This window comes from Propithecus coquereli, unplaced genomic scaffold (assembly GCF_000956105.1).
Source record: "Propithecus coquereli isolate 6110/MARCELLA unplaced genomic scaffold, Pcoq_1.0 Scaffold43, whole genome shotgun sequence".
Lineage (NCBI taxonomy): Eukaryota > Metazoa > Chordata > Mammalia > Primates > Indriidae > Propithecus > Propithecus coquereli.
In genome coordinates, this window is record NW_012150063.1 from 3,311,582 (window position 1) to 3,327,389 (window position 15,808).

Sequence of the window (15,808 nt, forward strand, 5' to 3'; positions counted from 1 at the left end):
CCTGTTGAGTCACAGCCACGCAGTTTCATTCTTGACGACTCATTGCCTTGTGTTCTTGACTTGACATTCCTTTCGATTGCTCAGAGGCAGATACTGTCCTTTCCTGTTCATCGTCCACGGCAGCACCTAGCACAGGCTGACTAGACAGAGTCAGTGCCCAGGGGTAATGCAGTCAGATTGTAGACCCCACATACAGGGGACATGGGCCAGTGCCTTAATCATGGGTCTTTCCCCTTTTTGATTCTTGCTTCCAAAGCATAATCTTGATTGATACTTTGCTTTCAGAATTTATAAGTTCAAACACTCAAATCAACACTAGGAGAGTTTCCCCAACACAATCTTAATGCATAAAGTTTCATTCTTGTGACTCATGACTCACTGGACACAGTGGGGCCCAGGGCATTTGTCAGCTGGGCAGCACCTTCCAGGGGCCTTGGCTGCCTCCAGAAAGCCTACTTCCCCACCCCCAAAAAAGACATTTCCAAATATTCCCCCTCAGGGCCTTCTCTTTTCCAGCATTTTTCCAGTCTTCCTACTTTGCTATTGCTCATACAGTGCTGCTCTCTTCTACCAGGGATTTGAAATAGTATTTGCACCTGCCTGTCAAGTGCATTCTAGTTAATTCGAATTCCTTTCGGTTTTCTTAGAGTTGCAGGATACGCTTACTCTCTGGAGGTGTGTCCTTACCCTCTTGCAGAGTGAGGAGCAAGCCGTCAGAGATGCAGCCACGGAAACCGTAACAACAGCCATGTCGCAAGAAAACACCTGCCAAGCAACAGGTATCTCGTTCTTATCCTTTCACATTGCCTTATTGCTCTAGGACAAGAGGATGGCAGACTTTTCTGTAAAGAGCCAGATAGTGAATATTTTAGGCTTTCTTGTCCATTTGGTCTCTGTCTCAACTCTGCCATTTTAGTGAGAAAGCAGCCATAAACAATAGGTAAACAAATGGACGTAACTTTGTTCCAATAAAACTTTATTTACAAAAACAGGTAGCTTCCCAGACTTGATCTGCTAGCCAAAGTTTGCTGACCCCTGCTCTAGGACATCCTAGAGAAAAACTGTTCTTGAAGGTAGAAATTTAATAAACAGTGTTTGGTCTTTTGCTAGTTACATTGTCATCCACTTTAAATAAGGCCAAGTCTCGATTATCTGTGTGGGTACATACCTTAGGAATTACGGATCCATCATTTTATTCCTACGTGAGTTTTTACATGTGACAGAAAGTGACACATGATTATGTGTAAGTTAAATTCCTCTTCTTTGTGCTTTGGCTCCTCATTTGGTGGCAATATTAACCCAGGAGGCAGGAGGAGAGTAGAAGGAAGAGCAGCTGAGATAAGTAGTTCTGAGCTCATATCCACAATATGAGCTCTTACAGCCCTCGGCCCTGGGACTATCTGTGTGTGATGGCAAATGGCAGCAGAAAGGAGCTCTGGCTGCGGGTACAAAATGAGCTTCTGGATGGAAAAGACAGGGGCAGGTGGAGTAGAAGCAAGGTCACACCTCTGGACAAGTGGCCATCTGCGAGAGTGACTGCGTTAGTGGACTTGGATTCCCTGTGCTTGGGGCTGGGTATCGGGAAACGTCTCTGGGTCAGCCAGCCCAGTGAGAAGCAAGAACACCATTTTGAGGCAAGAGGGTCACAAGCCAAGCAAAGAAGTTCGCCTTCATGGACCGCAGAATGAGAGAGGAAGTAGCCATACAGTGTTTGCAGCTGATGCAGGGCCCCTCATCCCTGTGGCTAGGGCAGGCGTATTGAGACCGAGCTTGGGACCGTGTTCCCTGGAAGCTTCCTTGAATGTGTGAACTTTCCATTATTTGAGTCCTCAGTCATAAAAATCTGTGTATGTTTCTCTGCCTATATGGAAGAAGCTAGTTTTTGAATAATCTCTCAGTGATAGTATGCCAGGGTGGGCTTAGCCAGGATCAGTTCTGTGTCTCGGCAGGAAAGTATTCTAATAGTGCTGCAAGGGATGTGCACGCTGGCTTCCCCCAGCCACCCGCTCCAGCCCCCAACCTGCCAGACTCCCCCACTGCCAAAAGTTCTGCCGTGAGTGATTCATTCCTTTTCTCAACTGCAGCCGTTCTTAGAAGGACACAGAGCGCACAGTGAATGTTCAGTAAATATGTGGTAGAAAATAATACTCGGTAGGTTTCTCTAGGACCTTCTCCACTAAGGATGGGAAAGATAATTTCATGGTGAAATCATAGGTGGAATTCTTCCTTCTTACTCTTTAATCTATAGTCTTTGCCCTACTACTTGTATTTCTTTCAAAAATTTTCCAAGTTCATTTATAGTAAAACCATATTCCCATGTTCTCCCTCCTTCCTGTTGAGCTTTTTCGTATGGAATAGAAATCAGTAATTATATATTGAGTGCCTTCTGCATGTAAAATCCCATGTCTGAGGCCTCTGATGGGATAAAATATGTAAAAAGTCTACTTATCTATTCTTTTATTCTTCATCCTGATCTAATAACAAGGATGTCAGGCATGAAAAATACAAGAATTCTGTAACAACTAGATGTAGTTTGGTTGGATCAGATCCTATACCAGAGGGGAGAAAAGCCCTATAGGAAATTATTAGAACAACTCATAACATCAGAATATTGTCTGTAGATTAAAATCAATATTAGATTTCCTGAATTTGATAACTATCCTATGGTTTTGTAAGAGGATACTTTTATTCTTAGGAAATTCACACTGAAATATTTAGGAGTAAGGAGACATGACACCTGCAACTCACTCTCCAACGGTTCGGAAAAAAAACATATGTACATATAAATGTCAGACATAAATGTAAAGTTGCTATCCTTGTATCTTTTCTGTATGTTTGAAATTATATCAAGATAAAACGTTTTTTAAAAATCCAATTCACGGCCGGGCGCGGTGGCTCACGCCTGTAATCCTAGCTCTCTGGGAGGCCGAGGCGGGCGGATTGTTTGAGCTCAGGAGTTCGAGACCAGCCTGAGCAAGAGCGAGACCCCCGTCTCTACTAAAATTAGAAAGAAATTAATTGGACAACTAAAAATATATAGAAAAAATTAGCCAGGCATGGTGGCGCATGCCTGTAGTCCCAGCTACTCGGGAGGCTGAGGCAGGAGGATTGCTTGAGCCCAGGAGTTTGAGGTTGCTGTGAGCTAGGATGACGCCACGGCACTCTAGCCCGGGCAACACAGTGAGACTCTGTCTCAAAAAAAAAAAAAAAAAAATCCAATTCACAACTAGAAAACACCAATACAGTAAATACTGATAGACCACCTGATTGGTTTATCAATAAATAACTCAGCTCCCAGAGTGACTTCTTTCTCCTATATCATATTAAAACATCTTGCTTCTCCCTTTTTTTAAAACTCATTCTGAGTTAATTTTTGTATCCAAAAAAATCAAATTCAAGCCAGATTCCTCAAATTCAAAGATCTTAGCAACGTGTGGTGGCATTCATTCAGACTAAGCAGCACTTCCCCGTGTACTCTCTGTTCTGCGTGATTAGTGATATTTAGAACCTCTGTGATACAGCTTAATTTTCTAATGCATAAAATACATATCTTTTTGCTTTAGACTGAAAGGTAACTATGGACTGAGAATCACCCCCTGAGTTTTTGCTTCAGTCAGAAGTCAGGCAGTTGATTCGTCAGAGCAATACTGTCTTGTTTTAACATCTCTCAAGGGTATGAAGCAGCTGATGGTAACTTTTCACATTCCTTCATCTTACGAGGATTTTGTAGACAACATTGCTGATATTTTTCTCTTTGATGTTCCAAGTTAATTATTAATTAATTCACCATTGACTCTTGAATACCTTAAAAAATACATGTTGTTTATTTGTCCCTAAATCAGTGGTTTAATAAATGCCACAGTAAAATAATATTATTAAATTATGTTAATATTTAATATCTTCTTTGAGAAGTTAAAATTACAATAAAAAAATTAAAATCAATGTGCTATTTTCCTCTAAAGAAAGAAACAACAACAAGAACTCCATGCCTCTGTGATCTTATGCTGTCAGCGAGGGCTGCAGGCAGAAAGAGCTTTGCTCTCAGAGCCTCACAGCCTGCTGGAGGAACGTGGGAAATACAAGGTGCATTCTGACTGTGGGGCCTAGGAAGGGTCTTGAGAGTAGCGCTGGCCCAAAGGAAGGAAGAGATGCAGCACAAATGATAGCAGAACATTCAACGTGGAAGGAAAAGCTGGAGCCAAGACCTGGAGTAGGGGGGAACTTGGTAGCTCATTGAGCAGCAGCAAGTGGACTTGTGTGGTTAGAACACAGTCTGGGGCCAGGCAAGGGAGAGGAGCAGGAGCTAAACCTAGAAAGGCAGGGGGCCCACATGATGAATGCCAAGCGACCAACTTTTTTCTATCGGTGACGGGAGGCTGGAGAGGGTTTAAAACAGGAGAGTTATGTTACCAGAAACGTGTTTGAGGAGTCTCTCTGGCAGCAGAGTGTGAGATGGACCAGGGCTGGAGCTGAGTAAGAGGGATCGAGAGGCAGGGAGGCCGTCTTGGGGCTTGTCCTCATGAGCCGCCATCAGTGCTGGTGGGACGAAGAGGAGAGAATTGACTTGTGAGAGTGTCGCGGGTAGAATCAGCAGGGAGCTGCTGCTTGTGGGAGGTGAGAGACAAGGGAAAGTTTGAGATGCCTTCAAGGTTTCCAGCCTAGGAGGTATCCAGGGGAAATACCTAGACATGCCTCTGGCACTGATGTAGAACCTGGGCTGTGGCTTTCCAGGAAGTGAAACTGCCGAGAATTGGGAAGGCACTCAGAGGCCACAAGTCATTGTGATCTAGGACAAAGTTTTCCTTAGGCCTTGGAAAGATCAGCAGTGGAAACTGAGAAGGCAAAAGGAGACCTTTATCTTGTATGGGAACAGAAAGATCTGTCCGGGCCCGGCCCTGCCCTCTCCAGAACGTTACAGCTATCTTGGGAGCTCCAGTGTTCCTGGACAGGGTAGTTACTGGTCCTGTGGGCGCTGTCTAGAACCTGTAAAAGAAGAGGCAAGCATTAAATCTGGTCATTCAGACCCTAGCCATATCGTTTTACACATGGTTGGCTTTAAGTGTAGGTTTGTGTTAGGAATTCCTTAATGATCCTAGAAGGCCTGGAGAAAGTAACTCAGTGCTTAGATGGCTCTCCCGGGAATGGATTCGTTCACCTTTTTTGCCTGCTGAGGTCTCCTGGTGTCCTCCTGCATGGGCTTCACCCCACAGGGGTCACTTGGAAGCACGAAACTCGCAGCCTATGAGCAACTCTCTCCATGCAGCACCTGAAGCTCCCTCAGGCCCTGCAAGTAAGTATGAGCTCCAGCAGCAGGAGCCTCTCTGCCCCTGCTTCCCACCCTACGCCCGCTACAGAGCCTGCAGAGGAGAACAGGAGAAATGGTGTTTCTAGGACTCAAGAGTAGGGGATTGAAGTTTACAGCTGGAACAGGAAAGTATATGGGCCGGTCTCCAAGTGAGGCCCCACCTTTCTCCTTTCCTTGCTCTGACTTGATTTTTACCCTTGAAAGGCTCAGGAAAGAGCTCTAGTTCAAGAGCAGGAGATGTTCAGGGCCATCTCTGCAGCTCCCTGCCCTCTTCCCCTGAGCAGCTCACTCGTGTCTGTTTCACATACATCAGGATTTAATGTCAGATTTCGTTTGAACAAGGGCCTCCATGTGAGGGGGAAACATCCTGGACAATACTTAAATTTAAATCACTAAAGTTGGGTGATTCTCAAGTTAGGCAGACAGAGTTCTGGGTGAGAGTGGCAGGAGAGGAACCTATGATGGTACACTTACGAAGCTGCTTTTGGAGGAAGAAAGAATAAAAAAAAGACACCTTGAGTGGGTAGAAAAACACCTGGTAGGCTATAAGATGGTCAGAATCCAGTGACTTGGGTTCTTCCATAGCTTTCCTACAAGCAGGGATATTTGAGCTTTCCATTTTGTAGAGCCCTTTGACTCTGATGCAGGTGTCTGGTGTGGTTTAGCTTGAAATGCTGTAAAGAGTCAGACTTAAACACTTTGGGACAGGTGTAGGGATGGCTAGGTTGGGAGGTCCCCAGACGGAACTCCATGTATTCCACTTAGCAGAGACAGTGTGGGCTCTGGGAGCTGGAGGGGCCATCAGGGACAGGGGAGGCAAGGGGGCTGGCTTTCTGAACCTCCCTCAGGCTCCCTTCCATTCCTGGCGCTGGATCTCCCCCTCCTCCTCTTTCAGCTTCAGCCAGTGTTTGCCACCTCGTTCAGGTGGCTCCTCCCATCCCATTTCCATTGGTGAGATTCAGAAAAAAGTTCCTGATGACCAGCAGTCTGCTTTAGTTGATGCAGCATAAGAAAGGGAAACCACTTAACAAGGAATCTTAGGGGGTGCTAGGTCTCATACACGTTGTCAGTGTTTAGGTTGAAGAAGGATGACTTCTTGGTAGAAACTTTCTTATGAAAGAAATGTAAAAGATTGGGGGCTGGGGCGGGGCAGGCAGGTAGACCAACTGACCAACCCGTGGCTCTTTTCCTTAAAGTACTGGCTGCAGGTAGTTCTGTCCCCTCCCTTCTACCAGGCCCCTTGCCACAAAACGTCCTGTAAAACTTCTACTCATCCTGCCAAATATGAATGTTTACCGGTTATGCATTAAATCCCACCTCTGTAACAACTCGGCCCTCCAAGATCCCCCCGCTTCTCTGAACCGCTGTAGCATTCGGTTATTGTCTCATCCAAATGGTCTTTGCTTTTCTACTCTTTTACCATTATCTCTTTCATGTGCTTTCTTTTTATCTTCCCAACTAGCCCTCATGGATTTAGAGATTAGAGACTGTATTCTGTCAGGTACACAGTGGGTGCTCAGTGTGTGTTGATGGATTGATCTTTCACCACAGTCAGTCAGTCCCAAGTTCCCCAGGGAGCGTGAGAATGCCCTTTAAATCAAGAAAGAGCTCGGAAACAAGCACATGGACCTTGCCTGCGAGAGCCAGCTCGAGGGGCAGTGTTTTCGTTGATTCATACAAACTGGAGTGGCAGTCTTCCTGATGCACTCACTGTCTGGGTCTCGTAGGCTAACAGTTTGCAACCCTGTAGTATTTGGCCCTTCCCCACTCTTAACCTCTCAAGTCTGAGTCTCAGGCTGCAGGGCCAGGGAGCCAGCCTGAGGCTATAGGGGCCATAGGCCTGGGTTAAACAGTAGACACTGAAGGAACCTTCTGCACTTACCGTGATGAGCCATAGAAACTGGAATAATGATGGAGCTTAGCTGGAAGAGAAGAGCAAGATGTAGAAAAAATGAGACTCAGTAGTGAATGGAGCAGTGGGTACGTGGCATCGAGAGGCTGAGTAGAAACAGTCCTATGGCCTAGGGCAAGGAGGAGAAGGAGAACACCAACATCTGCTCAGTTTCCCCCAAAATACATTCTTCACACCTACTCCCACCCACATGCCTACCTGTACAGCCCCACATATACACACATGGGCACCATCATCACCCACACAGAGCCTGTGGGCCAGCATGAAAGCACGAACACTTTTCATAGGCTCCAACCCTTGAGTGAGCAGGGAGGGAGGCCTGGGAGGGGAGATAGGGAGTCCTAGGTCACTGTGACATTCTACAGTGGCCCCACGCTGAGACAGCTCAGTGAGCAAAGCCCCAGGCCTGTGAGACTTTGCGCTGAGTCACAGATGGTTCCACCCCCGGAACCTCGAAGGCTGCCCACTGGCCTCAGACCCTGTGCCTTTTCAGCTCTTGCCAGTTCATAGGGTCAGGCCCTAGAAGGGCTCTCCAAGTGCCACTTCCCTCCTCCCTCTGCCTTCCAGTAGGTTCTTTCCTAATCCACTCAGAAACACTGTCTACAAAGTGGCCTTTCTGTCCTGGAGTGCCAAAGCCTGGCCCCAGACTCAATTTTATGTATGTACCAAGTACTTCTATCTAAGAAGAATAACCAAAAAAAGTTAAGAACCGCTCCACTAGAATGTACCCTCCTACCTGCCTCCAAGTCTGACTTAAATTCCTCTTCAAGCAAGTTAAACTTACTTGCCTCCATCATTTCTTTGTACTGATTTTAAATTCTAAACTGTTCTCTAATTCCTTCTCTCACTCCTACTTAAGATGGTCTACCGATTTTTCTCTTACTATTTCAGTATGAAGCAAGAAGCTGTATTCATTCATTCATTCATTCAACAAATACTTACAAAGTGCCTGTCCACCAGGCTTGTTTCATGTGCTAGTCCAAATCTACCATCATCTCTGCCCTGGACTTCTGCAAAAACCTCCAATCAGGTCTTCCTGCCTCTACTCTTGTCTGCCTGCAATCCGAGGGTGCTTCTTAAGGGGTAAATCAGATGATGTTGCTCTCCATTCAGAACTCTCCATTGGCCTCCCATCGTACACTGAATAAAACTGACACTCCTAAAATAACATACAAAGCCCTACCCAATCTAGCCTCTGCTACACACACCACACCCCACTTTCCCTGTTCCAGCCACTCCAGCCTTCTCTGAGGTTCTCCAACTCACCAAGCTCATTCCAGCCTCAGGACCTTTGCACTAGCTGTTCCCTCTGCTTGGACTATTCCTTCCTTGTCCCACATGGCCTGACTCCTTTATATCATTCCAATCTCAGCTTCAGTGTCATCTCCATAGAGGGCCTGCCTTGACCACCCAGACTACAATAACCACCCAATCATTTGTTCTCACTTCACCCTACTTGTTTAATTCTCTGCATAGTTTTTATTTTTTATTTGTTATTTGTTTCCCTGCACCAGAATAAACTTTCCTAGAGAGTAGAGAGTAGTTTTTTTAATTCGAGACATGGTCTCACTATGTTGCCCAAGCTGTTCTAGAACTCCTGGCCTCAAAATGATCTTCCTGCCCCAGCCTCCCAACATGCTAGGATTACAGGTATGAGCCATCTTACCTGGCTGAGAGTAGAATTTTTGTCTATTTTGTTCACTGCTGTATTTCCAGAACCTGGCACAAAATAGATGCTCAATAAAAATCACTGTTTGATGATCAGTTGAATGAATAAATGGAGGAATGCATAAATCAAAGTAGTTAAACACAATGAAGAGCTTAGTGTTTTTAGAATCTACCTGGTGCAGGGGTGGGGATGGATCCGTTTGGATTTTGTGTTATTGTGAAATTGCCCTGAGGTTATGGCATATCCTTGTGATGGCAGATTAAATCAGCTACCTTAGTCCCCACCTCTTCCCGGAGACATTAATTCAACAAGGAACTGATTGAGCACTTACTTAGACCGGGCACTATGGCAGATCCTGGACTAACTCCATCTCCCCTCGTCATTCCATCCTGTCTCATGCAGGATGGAGCAAGAGTTTTTCATCCATAGAGGCCCACATACCTAGTATAGGGCTGGCTCTGGGAAGTGCCGAACAGGGGAGGACTGGTCAGTTGATGATCACACCCAGGTGGGGAACCAGGGCCAGTGCAGAATGAATCGATCTGGAAGGGCTAGGGGAGGTGGCACCTTCCTGGGACCTCTATCTGGCAGTCTCTTCACCACTCTGCTCAGGCCAGGGGGCAGGGGAGGGAAAGAACCTCATCACCACCCTCTGAATGCTCCTGCTTCATTTTACCTCATTTAATCCTCACAACACTCTATGAGATACTTTGCTACTTTCTCCATTTTTAAAATATGTATATGTACTTTTTTAGAGACAGGGTCTTGCTATGTTGCCCAGGCTGGTGTGCAGTGGCTGTTCACAGGCACACTACAGTCTCGAACTCCTGGCCTCCAGCCATCCTCCCACCTTAGCCTTCCAGGTAGCTGGCCCAAAGTCCCATGGAAGATAAGTGTCAGAGCCAGAGTTGGAGCTCTAGTTCCTGTGGTGACAAAGGCCTTGCACTTTCAGCACCTTCTCTAAGACAGGAAATGGAGTCCAAACCTGGCCTCTAGTTTGGCACCTAGAAGTTAAGAAAAAGGGGTACCCTGAAGGTCTTCTAAACTCTCTATATTATGTTTGAAAGAAGACACTTGAGTCATAACCTGAGAAAATGAGAGTTGGGGACCCAGAGCTGAGACAAACAGAGTTTGTCCTGGGGGGAGGGATTAAAGTTGTGGCAGGGAGGGCAGTTGCAACAAGAGCTAGCGATGGTCCTGTATCACGGCTGCTGGCGTCCCTGTCCTTCAGTCCCTTCCTAGGGGAGGAAATCTCACCACTCGAGGGTGTCAGAGCCTCTGATTTACAGATGCGGAAACTGAAGCCCAGGAAAGGCAAATGATTTCCTGAGTGTCACATAATTAGTAGAAAAATGAGGTCTAAAACACAGACCCCTGAGACCAGGACAGCACTTCTCTCTACTGCCCCCCAAGCCTTGATTTACACAGAGGAAGTGACAGAAATGTAGGGATGCCCACGGAGAAAAATCCAGACTCTTAGGATAGCGAGAACTTGGCAGGGGTGAGATACGGTGCTGTAGGGTGAGGGCAGAGGAGATGGAACACTGCCTTGCACAGCGGGCTTGGAGGAACTCCAGCAACACAGGGGTGGGAAGAACAAAGTGTTCTATGAAACCAGGCATCTCCCAGCAATAAAACCACACCCTGAGTCAGCCCTGAGACTTCGCTGCCTTGGTCCCTCCTGGGCCTCTCTCCCATGGCTGTCTGGGTGTTCCTCTGTGTTGTCTGCAGTGTTCAGGGGAGGAAACACGGGAGGTTAGGAATTGCAATCCTGACTCCCGAGTGAAATGGTGAGGGGAAATGGCGGTTTGGGGAAGGGAGTCACGCAGAAACTATCTGCATTCTCATTTATTCCTTCAGAACAGAGGAGCTTGGTCAAGGCAGGCCATCATCTCCACCTCCACCCCGACTGCTGCCAGCTCCAGTGGGCTGTCACAGTGGAGCTCCAGTTGCCGCGTACCAAATTGCGTTTGTCATCAGTTGCTGTTCCCAGGGAGCCCGAGCCCCCTGACATTCACCTGCGTCTCAGCGAGCGCGTCACTGGCAGCTAGTTCCCATGATGCGCAAAAGCAGATGCAAACTAATGCTTCCGTCTTAAATCTGCTAGCAGCTTGCGAGTGCCAGTGAGTACCCTGGCTGGGCCTGGTTGCTAGGGTGATGGGATTGTTTCCATGGCCTCCCAGTGACTAAGCCCCAGAGAGACAACAACAGGCTCCTCTCGAGGAAACGAGGGTCATTTTGGCATCATTTTGCCTCCACTCTTGCTGTTGCTGAAAGCCAAGCTCCCTGGGCCCAAGGTGACTGACCCCCGCGGGTGATGATAAGCCCACAGTCTGGGGCTTAGCCATCTGGTGCTGACGCGGCTGGCAGGGTTTCGTCTCTTCTAGCCAAGGGAAGCCCAGTGCCTGGATCTTCTACAGCTTGTGGCCTCAGCTCCCCTCTTCTGTGCTTTCCTTTTCCTCCAGAACCTTCACCCTGCTCAGCAAGGCCATGCCAGGATGCAGGATTTCTCTTTTCACTGTGGCGAGCAGTCCCCCTTTTTGAACTTAAGCCAGTTTCGGGAGTTAGGGTCACTGCTCTGTCAGGGATGACTAGATGGGTGCCCCCATTCTCATTCACCCCTGATTTGGTTAGGATGACCGAGGAGCCTGCTGGCTGGCAGCACCACCCCGCCCCCCAAGCCCTGGCCCCAGCTTCAGGCCCAGCTCCTTAGGGAGCACCCTTCCTGAGCACTGCATCCGGCGCTGACACCTGCCCTTTCCCGCCCGAGTTCATTCACCTGCAGACTTCCTCCTCCATCTCATCCACCAAATGATTGTCAGACCCGGACTGTCACAGCATTACTGCTCAAGAAGTTCTGCAAGGCAGGGTGGGGCCCAAAAAGGGCTCTGTACAGGGCACTGGGGTAGCCCTCATTCCTCCCCATCCTGCTCTTATCCAAGCAGGGGTAAAGGATGGCGTTGGAGACTTGAAAGCCCTCATCTTACCCACAGACTCCTCCAAATTCTGTTCTCAAATCTCTCAGAAGATCCCTTGCTGGATTGCGATAGCTTGGGCTTCCGTCGTTTTTGACTACAAGAATCCCCATGGCAGGAGCTCTCCTAGGCAGAAGAGCAGAGTGGAAGGGGGCCCTGGCAGTGGCAGGGCATCACAGGGAGGGTTTGTGTCTGTGCGCATGGGGGAGGGCGTGAACATTTAGAGGAAGTGACGTGTTGTGAGTCTATGCCTTCCAGTGTGTCCCTTTGTAAAGATGTGGCTTGCTGGATGTGAATGGACGTCTGAGCGATACAAGGAGGTTGGGATTTTAGGAGACATGCTCTGTCCAGTTCTCAGGACCACACGCCTCACCCAAAATGCAAAAACTTCATTAGGAAATAAGCCCGCGAGCCTTGTAATTGTAGCTAGAATTTACTAGAAAGATGATTTTTTAAATGGGGGTGGGGAGGGTAAACACACTTAGTAGAGACCAAGAAATGGAGAAATGTAGGGATGGAGGGAGTCACACTTAGAAGGGACCCAAGAGTGGGGAAATGGAGAGGAGAGTCCAAAGTTCTGCTCTTTATATGATACCCTGCCTGTCCCCACCTCTGTGCCTTTGCACATGCCATGTCCTCCCTGTGCCGGTCAACCTATGTAAGTGTTAACACTTCTGCTGGCCCAGCGCCAGGCCCTCCTTTTCCACAAAACCCTTCAGGCCTTTGTATCTCTTTCCTTCTGTCGGCTTTAAGGGCAGAGGCTGCCATCACAGCGAAGGGGGCATGGCAAATGCTACAGCAGCTCACGTCAGGCTGACGTATTGCTTCTGTAGCACGGCCTGGTTTGGGGGTTGAATGTGGACATGAGGTTTCAGGTAGGCGGCTCCCCTTGGGTCAGTCCCCTGAACAGCCTCCCAGCAAGCCCAAGGGTGCCCAGTAATTCATCGACAATCCTTTTTAGGGTCATTAGATTAGGATGGGTTGGCAAGGACTCCCCAAGAAATGCAGTCCTATCATACCAGAAAATGAAATTCCCCTATTCTTTTAAAAGCCAGTCGTAGAACATAGTGGTTCTGCTTCATTCTCAAGTGTGTTGAATCTTTTTCAAAAGTAAAATGAAAACAAATCAGATTCTTACCACCCCCTCCCAACCCCCTTAATCTGTTCCAAATGAGAACATTTAGGAAGAAAACTCCGAAGAACCTACTCTGTTAAGAAAATTGGTTTCTGCTGTGGAGTGTGTCGGGTTGGGGAATGAAGTTAGGAAAATATATGGAACCTGACATAAAAGATTCAGTTTGTGTTTGGAAAAGGATTCAGGTTGTTTTCAGGTTTTGAGTTACAGCTTCGGCGTGTTTGAAAAAGTAGAATTCAACGGCACCTCAACGCACAGCCTTTGTGAACTTCTCATTCAGCTCCTCCTGCCTGGGCCGGTCCCTGTCTAAGACGCCTTGCTTGGCATGCTGGCTGGGAAACCTTCCTGCATAAATAACGCCCCGGGGGAGACAGGAGTGATAACAGACGTTTTAAGTGGGAGCCGAGCTGCCTTAAGCACTTAAAGCAAAGGCCCCCCGCTCGAGTCTGGCCCTGGGATTCTCCTTGCCAAGGCAAGTTTTCACTCTTAAACTTTTCAGTTTGGTTACTCTAATTTTATTATTTCTCTAACCAGCAGAGTGATTGAGGCTCTGATTGTGAGTCCTGTTTTTATTTTTCACACTCTATTTTTATACTTCGAAGCTGTGGTTATAAAACGTACACTCAAAAATGTTGGCTCCGCACCCACAAGGCCCAGGAGGTTGTCCAGATGCGCAGTGTCAGGGCCGCTCCAGCTGCCTTCTTCAGTGCCCCTCCCCCCGGCCCCAGCCTTTTGGGCAGGGAAGGGACAGCAGTTGCTGTAAGAAAGAGACGGGTCCAACCATGAGCAAGCTTCCGGCCGATTATTTTAGATCCGACTCTGCAAAACTGGCAGGAATATTCTTCTGGTGGCTTCCCAAACACATGGTGAGGGGTCAGAACCTGTGGAAGCAAAATTCCCAGTTTCAGATAAAATGTTCATTCATCTCCAATGTACAGTTCTCCTGGCCCCCATCTTCCCTCACATCCATGCAGACAGTATGTGAGCATGGCACTTAAAGAAAAACAGCACAGCAAAGCAGGCTCATTTGTTTCATTCGCCCACCGCTTGCTGGAAATGGTTGCCACGTTCACAGTGCTGTAGAACTCACAGACAGGCGTAAGAAATCTTCCAAAGTGCTGACCTTCCTATGTTCTTCTCCAGCCTGTTGGAACCCCTCCCTCTATCCTCTTGTCTTCTCTTTTTCCACAGGCTCATCCCATCCCTTCCATTCTCCCAGTCCAGTATAGATCTAGGAATCTCCGGACATTGTTTCCACCTTGGCTACAAGCAGTGCTGGGTCTTTTTGAATAGCCTTCTCCATAAATCTTGGGTTGTTTTTCATCTTTGAAAAAGCTGCTTCTATCAACAAGTCATTATTCACATTAAGGGGCAGGGAAAAAGTTCACCACATTTCAGACTTCAATATCTTTTCACTCTATTTCACAACATCCACTCCCCAGAAACCACAGAAATTTTTAAAAAATCAATCCCCGGTAGGCAAGGTGCCCCATGACATAGCCAGCTAGAACCAGAGCCAGTCACCTGGGTGGGAGGGGAGGCGAGAGTGATGGTAGGTTTGCCTACACTGGAGCTGGCTGGCTCACCCCATGGGGGAAAATAATTTCAGAGTCTCAGAGAACTGAAAATCTACTGTTCTTATTTTAGAGTGGTGGGTTTGGTGGGTGGGGATATATAAAGAATACATTATGGTGTAGTATAGCTAATGGGCGAGGACATACCTCACTTCCATGTTAAACCAGCTAAAGGGAAGATGAAGGGGGGTGAATTTGGAGTGGATGGAAGAGCAAAGAGGAATGGTGGGGGAGAGAAACAGACTCTCAATCAGGGACCTGGCTCTTTCCATCCCTCTGCTTCTTATCCTGAGCACATTGGCTTTTTGACCTCATGTTTGTCCTCATGGTTACAAGATAGCTGTGGCACCTCAGATATCACTGCAACATTCTAGGTAGGAAGGAGGGGGCAAGAACATATGTTTTTCTTATCACAAGGTTCTTTTCATCCAGGAAGAAAAAAATGTTCCCCCAAGTCCCCAGCATGCATCTCTGTGTGCATTCTTGGCCAGGTCAGTTACGTGGCCATCTTAGCTACGAAGGTGGACTGAGGAAGAAAGTACCATGAGACAGAAAATGAGACAGGGCTAGACACATCACCTGGAGCTGGAACCATCACCTCCTAGAACATAACTGGGCTTGTGCGAACAAGGAATAAGTGGGGTGGCTGCAGGGCAGGATACTAGAGGAGGGCATAGTACCTGCCAGGAAGTGCCAGGACACATTTAGTCCAGCATGTGCAGTGGAGAGTGGGGGTGGGGTGGGGGAAGACAAAAACTAAAACTAGAGATAGGTGAGGACCAGATTTTCAGAGGCCAAGGGTGCCCTGCTGATGACTTGGCTCTTTATGAGAGCCTTCACAGGTTCTAAGTAGGAACGTGAGGAGACAATTACCTATTACACAGAAGCAGGGAGGGGATGCTGGTGTCCTCAAAAGCAGTGGTTCTCATACTTCGTGTGTACACAGATCACCCGAGGATCTTGTCAAACTGAGATTCTACTTCCATAGGTGTAGGTAGGGCACCGGCTTCTGCATTTCTTACCTCCCAGGTGATGCTGATGCAGGTGGTCAAGCCATCACACTTGGAGTAGCAAGATCCTCAAGGACGCTCTTGGGAAAGAAATGTTCGAAGATTTTTAAAGTAACTACTAATATAACTGAAATAGGAATTAAGACTTTCAAATCATTAAGGGAAAAAAAATGACTCTTAGATTGAGTTTGTTTTAAAGAAAGGCAAAATCTGATGTATCTTTTGGAA

General features: G+C 47.4%; 1 protein-coding gene across 1 annotated transcript in view; it reads left to right on the plus strand.

Annotated features, from left to right (window-relative positions):
* THADA (thyroid adenoma associated) overlaps positions 1-15,808 on the plus strand; it is a 277,319-nt gene that overhangs the window by 234,659 nt on the left and 26,852 nt on the right. The window contains exon 21 of the mRNA XM_012653863.1: positions 648-779. Within this exon, the coding sequence (XP_012509317.1) occupies positions 648-779 (132 nt within the window). The remainder of the gene's footprint in view (positions 1-647; positions 780-15,808) is intronic.